The sequence below is a fragment of the Panthera leo genome, chromosome C2 (genome assembly GCF_018350215.1).
Source record: "Panthera leo isolate Ple1 chromosome C2, P.leo_Ple1_pat1.1, whole genome shotgun sequence".
Lineage (NCBI taxonomy): Eukaryota > Metazoa > Chordata > Mammalia > Carnivora > Felidae > Panthera > Panthera leo.
In genome coordinates this window covers 67,430,880-67,443,549 of record NC_056687.1, presented here as the reverse complement: position 1 = coordinate 67,443,549, position 12,670 = coordinate 67,430,880, and the positions used below count along the sequence as shown (strand labels likewise).

At 37.1% G+C, this 12,670-nt stretch overlaps 1 protein-coding gene across 4 annotated transcripts in view; it reads right to left on the bottom strand.

Moving 5' to 3' along the window:
* Positions 1 to 1,595: 1,595 nt before the first annotated feature.
* The window catches only part of CD86 (CD86 molecule), a 67,437-nt gene continuing 56,362 nt past the window's right edge, over positions 1,596 to 12,670 (bottom strand). For 3 of the 4 annotated variants that reach the window (XM_042955598.1, XM_042955600.1, XM_042955597.1), the window contains 2 exons: positions 5,679 to 5,724; positions 1,596 to 3,742 (listed from right to left, as the gene is read on the bottom strand). In XM_042955598.1, coding sequence (XP_042811532.1) covers positions 3,649 to 3,742; positions 5,679 to 5,724 — 140 coding nt within the window. In that variant the 3' untranslated portion in view covers positions 1,596 to 3,648. The remainder of the gene's footprint in view (positions 3,743 to 5,678; positions 5,725 to 12,670) is intronic. The other variant, XM_042955599.1, reaches the window with a different exon arrangement.

Here is a 12,670-nt window from a genome sequence, read left to right as displayed (position 1 = left end):
AAATAAATGAATAAAACCAAATCTGCCTGAATAAGGGGAAAAATATGTACGCACACATGTGTGTATGTATGTATGTTTATATATATATATATATATATACTATATATACATATGTATATGTACACACACACGTGTGCACACACACTTATAAATAGGCATAGTGTGTCTATGGAAAGATACATAAGAACCTGGAGATCATAGTTGTCTCTGTGTGGCTAGGGAAAAGAAATGTGAGGAGACCTTTTCTTCACTATTTATCTCCTTGTTTCTTTTAATGTTTTGGACAGAATGCAGGGTAAGAGAGACAACAGACTGGGATCAGTAGAGATTGTCATGTTCTTGAATTGAGGAAATAAGGGCCTGAATGAGAAAAGAAGGGGTGGGTGCTGAAGTCATAAGAATACTTGCCTGGTCTTGTGATAACCAAATGTGGCAGGAAGGTGGGGTGGCAGTAGGTACTGAGGGAGAGGCTGGAGGGCAGTGGTCAGAGATGACTCTTTGCTTTCTAGCCCAGGTTAACAAATCTGAGAACACCGTGAGAACACTGAGGAGGGTGGATTACAAAAGAATAAGTGGCAGGGGTAGAGGTGGAGGAGTTGGAGGCAGAAGTTGTAGTTCACTTTCCTTCTGACCCAAAACTCATTTTTGCTGGTCATATCATGTGTCTTATCATCCACAGCTTCTGGTCTTGTGAGATGATGGAGTGGCTTCTGGAAATCTCAGTGATGCATCCTTGGGAGGCACCACCTCAGAGGGTTGAGGGAGTGTAGTGCAAAATGTGCTGTAGGCACTCAACCAACCAAAATGGTATTTCTTCTATGGCTGAGAAGCAAAGGGGCAGAGGGGCTGATGCTTTGCAAAACTTCCCCCAGCTCTGTCACTTACTAATTTAGTGACCTTGGGTTAATTACTTTGACCACTCTATGTCTAAGTTTCTTCATCAACAGAATGGTCATTATATCCCGATACCTCACAGGGTCATTGTGAGGAATAAATGAGATAATGAGTTTAAAAGTTTAGAAAAGTGCCTGGTACAAGGTAAATACCCGTAATGTTAACTAGTAGTGTTATACTTAATGACATCTTTTAACTGTTCTTGGCTTTTCTTCCCCCAGACTTGGAACACAGAAAATCTGGAGAATTTAATATACAGAGGAAGGATGTTTTCACCAGAGGCACATTAATGTTTCATTCAGTCTTTGAACAAATAGTTTTGAGGTACTCTTAGGTGCCTAGGATTCATTGGTAAAGAAATTAGACACATTGCTGCCCTCACAGAACCTAGAGGTTTTTTTCCCAGAATTTCCTTGGGTCTTCTCACATGTAGCAATATATACTAAGTGCATGCTATATGCTAAGTGAATATACATATATGTGTGTGTATGCATTTATTCATTTTTAGTTGAGATATAATAGACATATAACATTGTACCAATTTTAGATGTACAACACAATGGTTTGATATATGTATAGATTGTGAAATGATTGCCACAATAAGTTTTGTTAACATCCATCACTACATATAGTTACAAACTTTTTTTCTTGCAGTGAGAACTTTTAAGATTTACTTTCTTAGCAACTTTACAAATATACAATACAGTTATATGCATTTATTTTATAATCAGGGTATTTTAAGGAATATTTTACATTAAGATTTTGTTTAATGTATATATGAGCACATAATTTAAAATTACAGAATATAAAAGTTACAAACTGAAAACCAAGTATCCCTTCCCTAACTCCAAACTTCCCAGTTGTCCTCAGAAAGAACCTCCCTTACTTGATTTTTTATGTCTCATGACTGAGATAAACATATAGAATCATATAAGCCCCCTTTTCTTATACAATGGTTGGGGAAAGGGGAAGAGGAGGGTTTGGGATGAGTCAGAGGCCATTAGCCAGGGTGACTGGAGAATGAGGCTTCCATAGAGACATTAAGAGGGAGAAAGTACATTAGGAAGACAGAGGAAGTAATATCAGACTACAAAGGTTAAGTAGTACCATTGAAGTAGAAGCAGAAAATGGAGACTTTTAAATCAATTTAAGAAAAATTTATTAAGAACTCACTATACGAAACATGTTAGAAACTAACAAGATGCTTATGGCCTAATGAAGCAAATGCAGGGAAGAACACACAAATGGTAATATTACAAGGACAAGCATGGCTAGTACAGCTGTCTACAACCTTCTAGATTCCTTTATGTAGAATAAGAAGAAATATTTCTGTGGGTTGGGCCTCCCAAAGTTCTCTCTTGGTTTGGACTGAGGCTGCCTCGTCCCTTAGTGATGCTGCTTTAGAGCCAGGGTCATCTGACTCATCTCTACTGGGCTAGTATAGTCCTCTCGTGTACCCAGTTTCCCCATCATTTATAATGACATATAGACAGTCCTCAGATATAAATTTGCCAGCCCTGCTCTTGGCCAGCTGATCTCTCCCTAGGGCACCTGCCAGCTAAGTTGGCCTCTAGATTATTTACATCTTGGTCCTCCTGATTCCACTCTAGCTCTTTGTGTCTCAGAAGTAAGTTGAAAGAGTCCTAAGCTTCCTTCCATTTATCCCATTATCAAGATGATAGCTCTTCCTCCCCAGCTCTGCCTGCAGCCAGATGAAACATCACAATAACTTATTATCCAAACTTCTCACCAACCACCATGGAAGCTGCTGTCTGTTTTAAGTCCTTTTGTACAGACTGTCCACCTGTTGCTAATCCCAAGGTTTGTCAGAGGACTGGACAGACAGGACATTCATGTGCATCTCTGTTGTCAAGATCTTTCATTTTTTTTCTCTTTTGAGTGTTGTGATCTCTCAGTTGGCTCTTGCATAGTTGCCCTGGACCATCATCTCAGTCATTTCTTTCAAGAAGAGAAGTAGGTTCACAACGCGCAGTGCTTGACCCAGTGTTCTCTGCTAAGGCTTATCTATAGCTTGTTCCGCAGGCGGATCCTTCTCAGGTTAGCAAGGGCCCAGATAGAAGTGGATCCAGGATCCAGAGCTGATTCCATCTTCATTGTTCTTAATTTTCCAAATTTTGAGTTGGTCTGCTCATCATTGTCAGCACGCCAAGCCACCATTTTCCTACTGATCTTCACAGAGGGACAAGAGCTCCTCAGCAGTGATTTTCTCAGGGCATAGTAATTACATTATTATAGTACACATCTCTTTATGTTTCAAGATATTAATAGCAATACTATAAAAGCCATAAAATATATAACTCCCACAAGACTGAAGAGGTAGTTATTCAGTCACAAATATACAAGATAGAATGAGGCACTACCTTAGAATTATCATAGATAAAAGCCATTATTCCAGTAATTGGGAGTTCTACATAAAACACAATTTATAAAATTAAGAAAAGAAGGCTGAATGTGAAACAGGAGGTGTTAGTCTTAAACATTATTCCTGAGCCAGGAGCCAGTCAGGTGAGCTTGGCACACAAATTTGCTCTGAAATGAAAAGAAGCAGTTAAGGTCTGCTCCTGAGGTAGGGAGCAGAGCTGGCATTACAGAGTGGCTTTCTCAGATGGAGTCCTGGAACCTCCACTATTATTAATGGTAATAATAATATTAATAGACAAGAAAAAGGTAAGCCCAAAACTTGAAGGGAAAGGCATATAAACAATGGACAGTTATATGGACTTTATTCTTTAATTAAAAATGTGTAGTACTTTTGTCGCCTGAGGCTGTCTTCAAAATGTTAACACACTGGGCTTCATCAGATCTCTCAGGTACATGGTATGGTACTCTGGAAAAACAGGAAGAAAAAAAACTGGGTGAGATTTCACAATACAGCCATTTTATTTTTCTAGATTTCAATGACAGGGTGAAACATAGGGGGCCACTGCAATAGCAATAAGGAGAAACAAACTATTGAAGAGAGAGAAGGGGATGCGCTGTTCATGCTTCCTTCAATTAACTACCCTTTATTTTAGTCTGGGCCTGCCCCTGCCATGTGTTGATTCCTTGCTGCCTTCTCTCTGTAGGCTCTTCTGGCTATTTCTGAACTGGGTCTGTGAGGACAGGCAACATCTCAGCACCTGGGCTCATCATCCAGGATTCCTAGATTCACAGCAGCTTATGCATTAGGTCAATGCTGAGCACTCTGGGGGCTGTGCATCCTGGGGTTATGACTGTATCTTTGTGACCAGGTGTTTGACTTAGGATTGCTTTGACCCTATGACTGTGTGGCCAGAGCCTTGATATTCTTGAGAGCCCTGTTTCTCAGGGAGGATGGAGTACAAATAATCTGATTTCATCATGTTGTGAAAGAACTGATCACCAGGAATCCTTATGCATTCTTCATGCATACATTCATTCTGTCAACAAATATTTGCTACAATAGCCAAGATATGGAAACCTAAGTGTCCACTGATAGATGAATGGATAAAGAAATTGTGGTAATGTACATACAATGGGATATGATTCAGCCATAAAAATGAATGAGTATTTTGCCATTTGTGACAACATGGATGGACTGTTTTTGTTTTTAGTTTGAATAAATTGAATTTAAAAACAACTGAAAACTTGAACTCTTAGTAAAAAAGCACTTCATCATATTTTGTCTACTTTAGCCCCTAGTATGTGGACAAAAGATAATATAAAGAAAAGGATATACACATTTCCCCTGTGTCATATTTAGGATTGCTTATTTAGATTTGATTACGTAAAAAATCTAGAAAGAAAGCAAATAAATGAAAAAATAAAAATCAAACAACTTATAATACTGCTCAGCTGAAAGCAAATGTAAGAGAAACTAAGCCCTGATGAATAGCATTTACTTTTCCATGAAACTCTTTTTCAACATGTTATATATTTACCAAATCACTACCATGTAAATGTTATGAATACATCCCATTATCTGTAAATCGGTAGATGCCATGAAAATTATAACTATAGAAAATTGTTAGTATTATAAAAAGGCTACTTTCTATGAATTAAAAAATATCTGCTACTATAGTTTCATAATAGAAAAAAATTATTGAGCACCTACTATATGGCAGGCACTGAGCTGGGTGCTAGCAGCACAATGATAAGCTTAACTGTTATGGTCTGTACCCTCCATAAGTGTGTACTTCACAGACGTTAATAATGTAACTGCACAAAAATGTAAGTATTGCCTGGTGTTATGAAGATAAAGCATAGGGATCCATATGATTCTATAACAGGTTAGCATAATCTAGTTTAAGAATGGGTTTTTTAGAAGTGCAGCTCGAACCAAGATGTGAAGAATGAGTAAAGAAGTGGCAGAAGAACATTCCAAGTAGACGGCACAGCAGATGCAAAGACACTGAAGTTACAGGGAACATGTTATCTCTCCTCACTTATTTATTCATTCCATACATGTAGGATTCCCACTAGTCCAGGCATCGTGATAGGTACCGAGGTTACCATGTGAATCGTATACAGCACACACACACCACACAGACCACCTTTGGTGTTAATTTTTTACTTTACCATGACTGAGCTTGCCATGTCCCTTGAGCATTGTGTACTGGACATCCTGCCATCCATTTATAGGTAGAACATTTCCTTCCAGATCCTGACTAGTCTCATTTTCCTTTCTTTCTTCATTCGTGCATGTTTGCTAAGGGCGCAGCATGCCTCAGATTCAACTGATGGTCAAGTTATAAATTCTCTGGAGATGGTACCTCTTTCAGCAATGTTGTAAGGTCAAGACTCACCTTTCGTTGGTCTGTTTGCTCTCTTTTCTCTCCCCTTTGATGGTTTCTGAAAGAGACCAAAACAACTTTAGAAAATGTATTGCCTTATAGACACTAAACGAGGGAAAGTTTGAAGAGAATCCAGTCCTAGGACTCAAAGAGAAATCATGTGCCCATACACGTGGAAAAGATGGTTACTTGATGCAATTTCAGGGGGACTGAGAAGGCGTTTTTTTGCATCCAAAAAGCAAATGCTTTCCTTTATTCACTGTGTCTTAAGTTCTAATATTGGAAATAGACTTTTCACATATAGCTCTACTCTTTACTAAAATAAAAATACTACTGGGAGGGGTAACACATTTAGTTTTAGCAATCATTTAGTGATTGGAAAAGTTTTCAATCCTTTTCTGAAAGTAAAGGTTTAGAAGAAGGAATAAAAGGAAATCCTGGATATGTTGATGCCTAAATGGTTGAGTCAGCTGGCACTACCCAATATTATACAATGTGGCACAGATGGGCCTAAATGGGAAATCTCTAGCTGGCTAGATCTCCCAAAGCCTGAGTTGCTACTGATATGGGCTTACCACTGATGCAACTTGGAGTATGAATTCCTTTAGGCTAACTGTTGTGATAGTGCTTTTGTCTCACTCAGAATCTTGCAACAGGGATTGTTAACCTGGATGTCCATAGAGAACTTTAGGGAGTAAAACAATACCCTTGATGGGTTTTAACACTTCCTAGCATTGGCAGTTCTGGTGTGTGTGTGTGTGTGTGTGTGTGTGTGTGTGTGTGTGTTTAAAGATAATCAGCTTTATTGGGGGTTAATTAATATACAACAAAATCCAGTGATTGTCTGTATAGATTTTTATGAGTTTAGCAAATGTATGCAGTCAAGTAACTACCACCATAACCAAGATATAGAACATTTATATAAGCCCCAGTAGTTCCCTCCTGCCCCTTTTCAGTCAATATTTTCCCCTATCCCATCCTCTGATAACCACTGATCTGGCTAATGTCACAATAGTTTTGCTTTTTTAAAATTTCATAATTCCAAACAATCATAAGTGTGTGGTCGTGTGGTCTTTTTGTGCCTGGTCTCTTTCTCCTAGCATACTTCTTTTGAATTTATACATGTTGTTGCATGTTACTAGTAGTCTGTTCCTTTCTATAGCTCAGCAGTATTTCACTGTATGAATATACCACCATTTGTTTATCCATTTACCAACTGATGGAAATTTAGGATACCAGACTTTCAGTATTTCAGCTGCTGTGGACATTTGTGTATGTATCTTTGTGTAGACATATGTTTTTATTTCTCACGGGTAAATATCTAAGATTTCTGGGTTGTGTAGCAGTGCATGAGAGTTTCAATTGCTTCACATCCTCTCCAGCCCTTGATATTTACCAGTACCTTTAATTTTAGCCATGTTAGTGAGTGTGTAGTGGTATCTCATTATAGCTTTAATTTGTATTTCCTTAATGACTAATGATGTTGTGACTGTCTGACTGTGCTCATTGTCTATTTGTATATTTTCTTCTATGAAGTATGTGTTCAAGTCTTTTGCTCCTAGCCTTTTGTTAAATGGATTGTCTTCTTTACTAGGTAGTAATTTATAATTATACATTCTGGATATATAGTATATAAGTTCTTTTCAGATATGTATTTGGAAACATTTTCTCCCAGTCTGTGGCTTGACTTTTAATTTTTTTAACAAAGTCAAAAGGGCAAAAGTTTTTTAATTTTGATGAAGTCCAGTTTATCAATTTCTACTTTATTTATTTATTTATTTATTTATTTATTTATTTATTTTTGAGAGACAGAGCACAAGTGGGGGAGGGGAAGAGAGAGAGAGGGAGACACAGAATCCGAAGCAGGCTCCAGGCTCTGAGCTGTCAGGACAGAGCCCGACGTGGGACTTGAACTCACAAATCATGAGATCATGACCTGAGCCGAAGTCAGACGCTTAACTGACAGATCCACCCAGGCGCCCCCAATTTTTACTTTGTGCTTACTGTATCCTATCTAAGATTTGCCTAACCTAAGATCAAAAAGATTTTCTCTGATTTTTAAAAATCTCTTAATTTTAGCTCTTATTTTTAGGTCTATGATCCATTGCAAGTTATGTTGTGTGTGTCAAGGTTCATATTTTTCCATGTGGGTATCTAATTGTCCCAAAACCATTGTTGAAAAGACTATCCTTTTCTGCATGGAATTACCTTAGCTCCTTTGTCCAAATCAGTTGACCGTATGAGTTTACCTTTTGATTATCCCTCTTGTTTCATTGGTTGGTATGTCTGTGCTTTCACTAATACCACACTGTCTTGATTACTATAGCTATATAGTAAATCTTGAAATAAGGTAGTATAAGTCGTCCATTTTTATCTTGTTTTTTAGAATTGTTTGGCAATTGTATGTCTTTCACACTTCCACATAACTTTAAAATTAGCTTTTTAATTTCCACTAAACAGCCTGCCAGTATTTTGATTGGTATCTCATTGAATCCACAGATCACTTTGGGCCAAACTGATATCCTAATATCTACTCTTCTGATCCATGACATGGCATATTTCTCCAATTATTTAGGCCTACTTTAATTTAGTCAGTAGTAATATTTTTCAGTTTTTGGTGTACAGGTCTTGTACTTATTTTTAAAAATTTACTCCTAACCTTTTAATATTATTTGATGCTACTGTAAATGGTATTTAAAATTTTTTTCAGTGTCCAACTTGTTTGTTGTTAGTATGTAGAAATACAACTGATTTTGATTTTGTGTATTGACTTCGTATCTTGAGTCAGCTACACACAATTAGTTCTAATAGCGTTTTATGGATGCCTTGGGCTTTTCTATAAACATGATCATGCTATTTTTGAAAAAAAGACAGTTTTTCTTCTTCCTTTCAACACGTATGCCTTTTCTTTCTTTTTCTAGATTTTTGCACTGGCTAGGACCTCCAAGAAAATTTTGAATAAATATAATACATTTAAATGTGGTATCTTTTCCTCATTCCTGATCTTATGGAGAAAACAGTCTTTTATCATTAAATATGATGTTAACTGAAGGTTTTGGTATATGTCCTTTGTCAGGCTGAGGAAGTTCCTCTATATTCCTACTTTTATGAGAGTTTTTCTTTCTTTTTGAAAATTATGAATGAGTATTAATTTTGCCAAATGCTTATCTGTATCCACTGACATGATTACATGGCTTTTCTTTTTGGTTTGCCAATATGGTGAATTTTATTGCTTGATTTTTTTTATATTGAGCCTATCTTATATTCCTGGAATAAACCCCACTTGATCATGATGTATCATACTTTTAATATATTGCTAGACTTTAGTTGGTAATTTTGTAAAGCATTTGGCCATTTATGTTCCCAAGGCATATGTGTAGTTTTCTTTCCTTATCAGAGCAGTCTGGAAACTGACTTTAACTAGTAGTTTGGGGGCAATCATACAGCTCATCTCATCTTTTCCCTTCTTTCAGGGATTACAATTTTCTACAGCTTGTTGTCCAAAGTCTGAAAACAGTTGTTTCATATTTTGTCTGATTTCCAGTTTACTGTATGAGGGAAATTCCTGTAGCAGTTCATCCTACATGGGAGGAAGAAGTTTATATCTTCTATATAATTTTAAAAATTTAATAAATTAAAAAAATTTTTAATTTTTACAACTCAGTCATATTTCCTTACATCTTCTTATAATCATGCACTGAGATGCCCTTTGAAGCCACAGTTAAGTATGATATTTGTACTCTATGGCAGTTCTTCAGATATTTGAAGGGAACACCTTTCCCATTCCCAAAGCTTCCTTTCTGGCTAAGCATCCTCAGTTACTTGAACTATTTCTTATTTGACTGAACTTCTAGACACTTTATATATCTGGCTAGGTTTTGTTTTTGTCAAGGTTCCTTTTTTAAAAATAATGCTTATAGCTGAATACAGTTTTTCAGATGTCTGTGGACCAACATAGAATATTTATATTGTCTTTTCATACCCATGACAAAATCATCACCATTTAAAAAAAAAAAAAAGCTTCTATTTTAAAATAAAAGCGGACAACAAAAAAGCAGATTCTAATCTTGTGTATTTGATTACAAATTTAGCATTCTGAAGGCCAGATGTAATGATATCACCAACTTTCAGTTTTTAAGTCTTGTGAAGGTTTCTGTCTAAATAGTGGTTAAAATTATTTATTTCAGAAAAGACACTTGCCCTTTAAGAAATCATTCCTGAAAGAGCTGAGACTCTTCCAGGTTTGGTGGAGGGAGGCAAACTGTAAAAACTGTTGGTTGCTAGGGCTCTATTACATACAGATTTCAGTCACACAAGACCCAAATGAGGAAGTAAAACTTCAGGAGGAGCTATTTTTAGTCTCTCTCCCCAATGGGTAAACCGATAGGGTAACTTCTGATTGGGAAAAGACAGTAATTCAAGGTTACAATTTCTCATGCCTAATCTGCTTTGTTTGACAAATCAAAAAAGAGAAGAGAGATTAGAAACCAGCTAGAAGAACTGTGGCATTTCCCTTTTATTCATTTAACAGCCTGAACAGAGTAAATCTGGACGGTTGGGGCATAGAAAAAGTATAATTACCGAACAAACACTGGAAAAGACTTCTGATGCCAAATTATTTAGCTAGAGGGCTGTCTCCTCTGAGAAACAGATTAACATTGGATTAGGAGGAAGCTCCATTTTTGGAGAAATTCCTACTGGTTATCAGTAAGTTGTGTCTCTGTGGATGGATCATGACTGCTTCCACGTCTATTTGTCAGCAGAATTTAGTTCCTTGTGGTTTTATGACTGAGATCTCCATTTCCTTGCTGGCTTTCAGCTGAGGGCCAGTTGCAGATTCTAGAGGCCACCCACATTCCTTGCGTCACGGCCCCTTCTCCATCTTCAAAGCTAGCAATGATGTGTTAAGTCTGTCTCAACCTTTGGATTTCTCCTTCTTACATCTCATCCCTCTAACCCAGCCTGGGAAAGATGCTCTGACTCATGTGATTAAATTGGGCCCACCTGGGTAATTCAGGATTATCTCACCATCTTAAAGTCAGTACCTTAGTTACATATACAAAGTCCCTTTTGCCATGTGAGATAACATAATAGGTTCTGTGAATAGTATGTGGACATCTTTTTGGGGACATTGTTTAGTCTATCATATAGGCAGTGCCAGAGGTATCCACAAAGCAAAGTGCAGACATTGCTGAACTACAGAAGCCAAATTTACAAACACATCTACATAGCATGGTTACTAGGAACATGTCCTCCTCCAGTGATATCAAGACTCTTCTCTTTGACCAAACTCACTAGCACAGGTGATTGTCTGATCAAACTTTCCCTAGAAATATTCTTTATCACATTCTTGGGAGGAAGAGGTCATATATATGCTATGTTCTCTTGTTATTTTCTGCCTTTTATCATTCATAGCTCAGTTTGACTATTTCATATGCATACACACAGCTTCTTTTTTTCTTTTCATATTTTTATTTAAATTCTAGTTAGTTAACATACAGTGTAAAACTGGTTTTAGGAGTAGAATTCAATGATTCATCACTTACATACAAACCCAGTGCTCATCATAACAAGTACCCTCCTTATACCCATCACCCATCTAGCTCATCCCCCACTCATCTCTCTCCATTAGCCTCATTGTCAACAATAGCCAAGCTATGGAGAGAGCCCAAATGTCCAAACTGATGAATGGATAAAGAAGATGTGGTGATATATTACTCAGCCATCAAAAAGAAGGAAATCTTGTCATTTGAAATACAAAGCTTCTTGAACCCCCTTTCAACTTCTTTCATGTATACACACACATCCTCTTTAACTCTATAGTCCATTCTCCTGAATTTTTCTGATTTCCTCTTGGGGGAAGAAACATTCTTACTCTCCTTTTCTCCATTTCTTCTTTGTTTCATTTGTGAGCTAATCATTCCAAAGTAAAAGAAAATTTAGGAAACAGCTTATTTTCAAGCTGAAGCCTGCTTCTGCACATTTAGCTAATTCTAAATGGCAATGAGATTGAAAGAAAAAGCTCAAAATTGTCACCTTGAGAAGTCAAAGCTTTGATAACCACGATATATCTCTACATCTGACCCTGTGTTCTGAATTTTACACTTTCATATCATAGAAATCTATTATTATATCAGCACACTACATACTTTGGTGGTTTGAATGACTCTACCATAGGCTTAGTATTCATTTATTGAAATTGGATAATCAGTCCCCAATTTCCTGTGTTGTTTTGTTTTAATATAGCAGGATGATGGGTTGTCCGGGTGGCTCAGTCAGTTGAGTGTCAGACTCTTGGTTACCACTCAGGTCATGATGTCACAGTTTGCGGGATTGAGCCCTGCATCAGGCTCCCTGCTGACAGTGCAGAGCGTGCTTGGGATTCTCTCTCCCTCTCTCTCTCTGCCATTCCCCAGCTCATGTTCTCCCTCTTGTTCTCTCTCAAAATAAATGAATAAACTTAAAAAAAAATATACATAATAGGATGCAATGAATGACTGCTAATGTTATCCATCTATTTTCTAGTGGATCTTATAATCAGTACACTGACTGAGCCAGCCAGGTGACCCAAAATTTTATTTATTTATTTATTAAAGTTTATTTATTTATGTATTTATTTATTTATGTATGTATTTATTTATTTATTTAAGTAATCTCTATACCCAACGTGGGCCTCAAACTCACAATCTTAAGAGCCCCATGCTCTTCTGAATGTCAGAATGGCTAAAATTAACAATGCAAGAAAGAACAGGTGTTGGCAAGGGTGCAGAGAATAGGGAATCCTCTTGCACTGCTGGTGGGAATGCAAACTGGTACAGCCACTCTGGAGAACAGTATGGAGTTTCATCAAGAAACTAAAAATGACACTAAACTATGATCCAACAATTGCACTATTAGGTATTTACCCAAAGGATACAAAAATAAAGATTTGAAGGGGTACATGCACTCCAATGTTTACAATAGCATTATCTACAATAGCCAAACTATGGAGAGACCCCAAATGT